General features: G+C 39.3%; 1 protein-coding gene across 1 annotated transcript; it reads right to left on the bottom strand.

The window, feature by feature from the left end:
* Positions 1–6,081: 6,081 nt before the first annotated feature.
* Positions 6,082–7,885, bottom strand: SMIM32 (small integral membrane protein 32). The gene has a single exon (XM_032211027.1). It carries the CDS (start codon positions 6,814–6,816, stop codon positions 6,436–6,438), a length of 381 nt encoding a protein of 126 aa, XP_032066918.1. The 5' UTR covers positions 6,817–7,885; the 3' UTR covers positions 6,082–6,435.
* Positions 7,886–8,417: the final 532 nt, after the last annotated feature.

Genomic DNA, 8,417 nt, shown 5'->3' on the forward strand with positions numbered 1-8,417 from the left:
AGAATTGGTAACTTGGAACAGACCAATTTCAATTTGAACATCATCTGAACATTATGTATCAAGGGTTCTGCCTTAGATTTCGATTTCAAAATGACAGAACTTTGCCTTAGCTTCAAGAATGAACCTTAAATATGTTACCAATGTTTTTCTTCCTCATTAAAGGCTGACGTCTTTGAGGTTTCAAAGCACAAATAACTGGGTATCTAAATAGACTCACTTTTAAAAGGATAATTAAAAGGAAGTCCTTCATCAAAAAACAGCATCCAACTGAGCAATGCTGGGTGCTGTAATGGAGAATATCTAAACTCCCCCTACGTTTCAGTGGGGCCGCCCACTCCTATATAAATATCACGTCCCACTGTACAATATATCTCTGCAGGAAAGCGGAACTTTGCATCTGGTTCAATCTCTCCAGCTGTTAGTGATGGAATTTGTTTCTGAAGAATTTTGAAGGCTTAGAAACATCTCCCATTTGTTTGTGGTTTTTGTTTGCTTGTTTGTTTTTTTGACAATTTGTATTTAAACATTCATTGCGATATTTACATAATTATTTTTCTAAAATCTTTTTCTTTTCTTGAATGGGCATTTGATGGAAAGATAAAAATTTATATATCAAACATATTATGAGGTACCCATGGTTTTCCTTGTATAAGATAGCATTATAGTTGCCAGCATACAATAATTCCTATATTAATGACTGGATAAAATTGTTCATTGGATCTGGTAAGAACAATCATCTGAAATTGATGACTTCCAGATAACCAGATAACTATTTCTGAATTTCTTCAATTAGCATCACCAATGGCAGAGAACGCAATTATAATCCCAAACCAATTAGAAGTTGGGACATCTAGTATATCTGCTTTAATCAGCACCTCATTCAAAGGGAAGTGTCTTTTCTAGTCTTGCTATCATAGCTGATTAATAGATAAGACAAACAGAGAGGCATATTTGGGGTCCCAATAATTGCACAGCAGATGACTGAGGAATGTGATATACCTACCAATCTAAAATTGTTTGTGATTGTATGCCATTATTGTGCAATTACAGTATAAAAAATAAAATTATATAATTGAATCTAAAAGTAACATAACCACCTCCTAGATTTGAAAAGCTGTGAAAATCTGCAGCTCAGATGGAGACTAGTATGGAAGACTCATAAATTCTATCTCTTAAATCAGGAAAATGATGTTGCCGGATAATATGCTACATTCCTGATATTACCATCAACTTCAACTCCTGCCCTGCCCTGCCCTGCCCTGCCCTGCCATGCCCTGCCCTGCCCTGCCATGCCATGCCATGCCATGGATTGCTGGTAACTACTTGGACAAGGCTGCAATTTTCTTGGCAAGGTTTCAGAAGTGCTTTGCCATTGCCTGGCACAACACAGAATACAGAGGCCAACTCTACTTTTGAACTTACTCCGTCTGCATTTCTACTGATTCCATCAAACGTTATAGCCCTGCAGCAACTTGTTCTGATTTATGTTGTTAATTTCAATAATTCAATACAGATTCCTGCAATAATAATTATTTTATGGCATGGTAGCTTGATGTGGCTCATCTTCAGTTAGAAAGAGGGTTTTTCAATTCTTAATATTTTCTCCTTTTGAAGTTTTGTAGAAAAAGGACTATTAAAACAGGTTTTTCATAGATAAATTGGTGATCTACTTTGGAAAACCAAGGGTTACTATACAGAGAAAAGGATTAATTTATCTCCATTTTTACGCGCAGTCACTGGCATTTTAAGAGTGTTCTTTTGCATAGCAGGAAATACAGTACTTGCATGAGAAGCAACAGCAAAATTGGGTATGACCTAAGGCTATTGTAAACTTAAGCAAAAGTATGTTTTTTATACTGTTTTCATAAATCAAGGAATCGGGAGGAAGATGAATGATTAGATAATTTAGTCTTAGACTACTGAATTAACAGTGAGACAATGTCACCGCCTGCAGTATTGTGTGAGTGACATTACCCTAGCTATAGCTAATGGGAAAAGACATACATATGAAAAGGTTTTGTTAAACAATCATAATTAAGTTACATTAAAATTGCCAAAGGCATTATTCCAGCTTTAGGTGGGACTGATTGCAAACTCTGGATTTAGACGTATAACCAGATGCTGCCAATTTGAGAAAAATTGGATATATAATTCTGTGGCATCCTACCTCTGCAGAGCAGTGAAAGGTGCTTTTACTGTTCATGATTCATTCCTTCAATATTCCTAAATACTTGGCTTTTGTGAGGACTGGGTATGTGTTTGCATTTTCCTGCCATCCACAAACTGTCTATCCCCCCCCACCCCAGAAAACTCATATAGCTTTCCTAAATGCTGCAAGTGCATATTCTTAATGCTCAATTCTTGGATGAACATTTCCTTTGCAAGAAATCGTTATGTCTTTTGGATTGTGGAGCATTCTGCTGCATTCTCAGCTTCCCTGGATTATTATTATTATCTTTATTTCATTCAGAGTAGCTTTCCCAGGATGAAAAATGTTAAAATGCATTTTAAAAATAGTAATATTTCTTGTACACGATAAGGAGGCGATGTAACAAAAATGGTTTTGGGCAACAGCAATGCAGATTTCTATAAACTGTCATCTAGCACATCGCCTTTTAAATGGATTTCCATTCCAAAGAGACTTTCTTTGAGGGAGATGGGCAGTTTATAAATATGAAATAATAGATAGATAGATAGATAGATAGATAGATAGATAGATAGATACATACATACATACATACATACATACATACATACATACATACATACATACATAAATTTCAGCATTAATGTTACAGGGTTGGTTTTTTTAAAAAATTTCCACCGTTTTTAAAGTTCAAGGTTCTGTATATACGGGAGTTTCCCTAATTTTGTCCCCACAACACTCTGTGAGAAAAACTAGGGTAAGAAACTGACTACTGCAAAGTCTTAACACTCAGTGAACCTGAACGTTCATTTTCCTAGAACCAAGTCCAAAATCTCAATCATTATATTCCATGTGAGAAACAATTATCAAGACAAGTTCTCATTGAGGTTCTCACATGTACATTCTGTTCTGTCTATTTATCACACTTGCGCATCCTTCATTTCTTTCACACTATATACATTGCATGTATCTGAATTTGGCTATTGCAAAAATATATACAATATATACAACTTGCCTGTTGGGGGGGAAAAAAGGCTATCATTTATGTAGTGATTTCCCAGATGTGTTAGAGAGGTCTGCAGGTAAGATATGAAAATGGTAATTCTCTCCTTTTACTACCTTGGTGGTTTCAAGGATGAAGGGAAACTTCAAAGATGCTGTCAAAATTCTCTGGAATGGTTCACAGCACAAGAAGGAAAGGGGGGAAGAGCCCACAAGGGTAGAGAAAGCTGAACAGGTGGGCAAGGGAACTATGTTATTTTATAAAGGCATGGTAACAAGCTGTCCAGATCTTAAAATAAATTTTTTTTTAGCATAGCTGTCTATAGCAATACAGATTATTAATTTGACTTTAAAAACACTACTATTACCGAAAAATATTAAACTTGAGATTCATAATGGCACCAGTATAAACCAATTTAGAGCTCAGACATATTAACTGGCGTGTTTGGTCCAAGTTTAGCAGCATGAGATTCCTGATTAATGATTTAATTGACTTTCTCTAGAGACAAATACATTGGGAGGTGAACCTATATTAAATTGATGAGAGTAGTCGTCCTTTCCTCTGTCCCTTTCCAATATTTGGCCAGATTTTGCAACAATCAATATTTATGTAGCCCCAACATTAATCTATGGGAATAAAAAACATTTTTTACATTTCCTGAATGGAGTCTTCTCCTCACTCCACATATGATTCAGTTGTGTGCAATCAAGTATTTGTCTAATTCTTTAATAATAGATCTTCAAGGCAACTTTCCAGAATGTTCAACTTATTGATATCTCCTAGAATTTCTGCTTAGGGCAATAGCAAAATGAATCCTTTATAGATATAAACAGTTCTACAGAACTCTGCCTTCCGTTTGATCAATACCAAAGTGTATGACATTTCCAATCAAATGTTACATAGAAACTGAAGGTAATAACCATAGAAGCATGGACTTGGCAAGAAGCTATATTCAACTGATTTCTACCTTATTTTCTAAATTAAGAAACATGGATTATTGTCCATGAGTACCTTAGAAGTATTAGTTATATGTCTGAATGCCCCACCTGTGTGGTCTGTTATTTAGGTTAACCCTAGCCTTCATAATTCTGGTTGCCATAATATACTCGGTTATGAGTCAGTTTCCTTTTAAGGAATCAACAATCCAAAATTATTTTATGTTTGTTATTGCTCAGTGGCACGGACTTCACATTAGTTTTATACACACTGCAATAGCTGAATTGACACCAGTGAAAGCTGTGCTGATGTTCTGAGATAGGCCCCACCATAACTGTGTCTTGCCAAAGAAATGTAATGAGACACTCAAATGCAGAACTGTTCTTAAATTCCTGAAATTGCCATTAGAAACATTGAATATTCAAATGACAATTTTAAAAGGAAGAATGGACCTTATTAAAGGAAAGGAATACAAGCACACAATTGGCAACAGCAATTAAGCAACATCATTCTCAGTAGTTGCAGGCAAACCATAATTGATTAAAAGTAGATAATACAATTAATAAACACAGGTTTTAATTTTGAAAGTTTAAAACACTGTAGCTGAATAAAACAGCAAGATTTATATTTTTATATATTTCTGATTTTTAAGTCTCAACTTAAGATATTTCCACCTCTCCATATATATAATGTATTCTTTAGCTTGTTGCAATCCCCCCCAATTAATTCACATTTTGCATTAATTAACCTATGTCCACCTTCTAATGTGTACAGACCACTGAATTCAAGTTCTGAGTAAATAGATCTGTATACAAGTGCTCAGATTAGAGAGTACTATATATTCTTCCAGTGTAAACTCTTTAATACAATTGAGCTACTGGTTTGAGTCATTTTTTATTTCATTTTATAATTCAGTTAGCCTGTTAGGCACCCATTGAAATAGACAATTCTGATTAATGGCCTTTCTTCAAGATGTACTTGGACAATACAGTTTTCTGCTGTACTCCACGCATGGTAGCGATAAAAGAATATTTGTAGCTCAGGGTTAAACGATGGGGTCCTTGGTGCTCTCTGAGCTTAGTGGTTTTCTTGCAGATTAATGCAAGAAATTTGTGTACTGGTGATGTTATCCAGTTTAGTAATGAAACATGTGCAAGAAAACCATCAAGTGCAGAAGCACCAAGGACCCCATAATCATGCATAGTCCCTATTTTGTTTCTATTGCTTTGAACTTGTTTCTACTCTATATAGGTTAGTAGCCTTTAAGTTATTTTAGTTGTTCTACTGTTAAAGCAGAATTTTCCCACTTATTGTGATCCCAATCAAGGTAAAAATTTCTCAGATTTTATCATCCAATATGATGGAAAAAATTTAGAGGCAGGGGAAGGATCAGCAATTGATAGAAATGTTGATGCCAATTAGTTTTCTGCTGATTCAAGGAGGGCAGATAACATTCCAGTCCAGCAGTGGAGAAAGATATTAAGCTACAGAATATTGTAAAATTGTGTTCAGAGATTAGAGGATGCTTCTGGGGTTTATGGGACTTTATAGTAGGTTTACAATGCGTAAATGTCATTATTTCAGCAGTTCTGTTTCTTGAGTGCAAGCAATCACTATCCTTGGGCATCATAGGCAGACAACAGTAGTAACAATATAATTATCTCAAAAGAATCCAATTATAAAACAAGTTTTAATAGTACTTCTTAATAAGAATCAAAGCAGACACTAAGACTTGGATTTTAGAACCTCTCTTCCTTTTTTAAAAACATATTCCACTAAATTACAATATGTATATCTTAAGATGAAAGGCAAAAAAATTGGGAAGGGTGGGCAGATCCCAGGTTCATCAGCACAGAGTGCTTAATGGCGTTGTTTTAATATGAACACAAACTAAAAAATAAACCATGCAAAGGCTGGCCAGAACACATCAGAGTTTGACCGCATATATATATTTTTTTATCAATGCAAGCCTTGCTGGATAGTGAGTTGAACTGCTGAAATGTATCCCCATACTCTTAATACGCAGTCTGAAATCATTGACCATACGCACCCCGATCCATACATGGATGTTGATAATAACTGACTCGTGGAAATCCATACACATTCTTTTTATTTACATCTTTTTGCAATCATCTTGCACATGCAGGAAAAATTTGCACGTGGATGTGAAACGGGTCTCTTTCAGACCACGTTTAGCATTGAAGTGAGTTGTTGGAATAGAAAAATCTTCACTTGTACAGAGCTGGCTTTATATCCCCGTGGCAAATTGCATAAGAGAGTTCACGAGATCCTCCTGGTCATAACAAAGCTTAGCTTAGACTTTTCCCCACTGCCTTCTTACTGCCGAATATTAGACAGCCTGTGTTTTCCAGGGGCTCCTAGCTTCTCGCAGAGATCGGTCATAAGGAAGTGTAGCAAAAAAAGAATGTTTCAGCTGGCAGTTAATAAAAAGTACAATGATCGTGACACCCAAGAACAGGAGGAAGAACAGGACAACATAGGTCACCAGGTCCGGCTTATTGATTTCACCTTCTTTTAACACTCTGGCTGTGGACATGTAAAAACCTGAAGAGCTGATAGGTCGGTGGGTGCTCCCTGGATAGGGAGTGTTTGTCTGGGCGATCAGGTGGGGGTCGGATGCAGTGGTTGAATTGAGAAGTTCTCCATACATTTTCCTCTTTAAATATTTCCCTTGTGGTTTATCCAGGAAAAAGGCTTTGGATTTGTGCATGTATGCATGCAGGTCTATTATATGGCAAAGAAAAGGTTCTGCTAGGTCAGTGAGAGTTGCATTCAGAATTAAAAAGAAGGTTGGGTCCTTCCTTCCCTTAAAAAGTGTTATTCAGGAACGGCATCAGCCAGCTAGGGATGTTTTTCAGCCCAGAAGAACTAAGGAGTTTCTGTCCTGGCCCTTTGCTGGTGCCTCTTTGTTTTGCTCGGATTTTCTGGCTGCATGGAGAAGCAGAAGGGTCCTAAAAGTTGGGAACTTTAGCCCAGCAATTCGGTTTGCTCTGGAAAAGGAACCCCCGATTCCCCTTCTGAAGGATAAGATCCCCACACACAAAAAAGCAAAGGAAGCAAAGAAAGAGGTTGGCAGGCGGTCACTCACTTGTTTGGCAGGGAAACCAAACCACCTCAGAATCCGAGAGGCTTTTAGAAGGAGAGGCGCCCCTGTCTCCAAAGCTGGGGGAATTCACGTCCACCAAAAGGCACCCCAAGGTCTTCCTTGGCGTTTGGCTGACTCTCCGGAGGCGAGCCCCGTTTTTCTTCTGAACTGACCGCCTCTGCGTCGCATTAGTGGATTCCTGCTTTCTGGTGGCTCTGCTCGAAAGAAGCCCCGCGCTCAAGTGCTGCTTTCTCCACCGATGGCTGGACAAGGCAAGAGGAGGTCGAGAGAGAGAGGAAAGGAGGGGTTCTTCTTCTCGTGGAAGGAGGGAATCCGCCTCCCCAAGGTTCTAGTGTGACACCCCCTTTTTCTCCCCCTCCCTCCTCAGCAGAAGCCGAAGCTGCAGCGAGCGAGACTTCACCCCCTTGTGTGGCTCAGCAGAGAAGGGTTGCAGGTGGCAGCGTCGCCTCTTTCTGTCGCTCGTGACATCTTGCAGGACGCGGCGGCGAGAGGCAGCGATGGGCGAGATCGATCCCCGAGGGCTGTGGCTTCCAGAGCGGAGCGGGAAGAAGAAAGCAACCAGCCCTTGCGTCCCAGACACAGGCAAACTGCGTCGGAGACTTCGCCTCTCCTCTTTAGACGTGGCTTATGGGCACGGGGCCCCCTGAGGGCAAAGAGGGCAAACCTTTTTCTCTCTTTCCCACGGATCCCAGCGCTCTTTGCAGCCTGGAAGAGCTAAATCCCTCTCCCTCCCACCCTCCCTCTCAGTGTCATTAGGTTGTGTTAAACACTGCAGCGAAAGTCCAGACAAATGAAAGCAGTAGATTGCAGAAAGACAAGAACCCCCGGAAAAAATGCCTTTCCTTGGTGGGGTGCGGAGGGGAGAGCAAAGCCCTTCACCACCCCCTTCTCATGATGGTAGCCTTCCCCAGCGGTGTCCCCCCCCCCTCATCCCCCGGATGCTGAAATGGAACCCTTCGGAAAAACCAGACCAAGGAAGTTTCACACTATGGAACTAAAACTTGGTGCTGCGGAGCTGGGTTAACTGGTGGACAGTGGACAACAAGAAGGAAGTAGCTCCTCTTAGATCAAGGGCCGCAGAGGACTTGGTGTTGCATCAGATGTGCGTGCTTGGGAAGAGTTTCAAGATTCCAAAGGGAAGAAATGAATCTGTAAACGGGAAAGGATGTCTTTGACCTCGTAAAATCCAGCAACTCGTAAAATCC

This window comes from Thamnophis elegans, chromosome 2 (assembly GCF_009769535.1).
Source record: "Thamnophis elegans isolate rThaEle1 chromosome 2, rThaEle1.pri, whole genome shotgun sequence".
Classification (NCBI taxonomy): Eukaryota; Metazoa; Chordata; class Lepidosauria; order Squamata; family Colubridae; genus Thamnophis; species Thamnophis elegans.

Excerpts from the sequence above, each read along its gene's own strand:
- SMIM32 (XM_032211027.1), bottom strand. The coding sequence starts at position 6,816 with ATGCACAAATCCAAAGCCTTTTTCCTGGATAAACCACAAGGGAAATAT.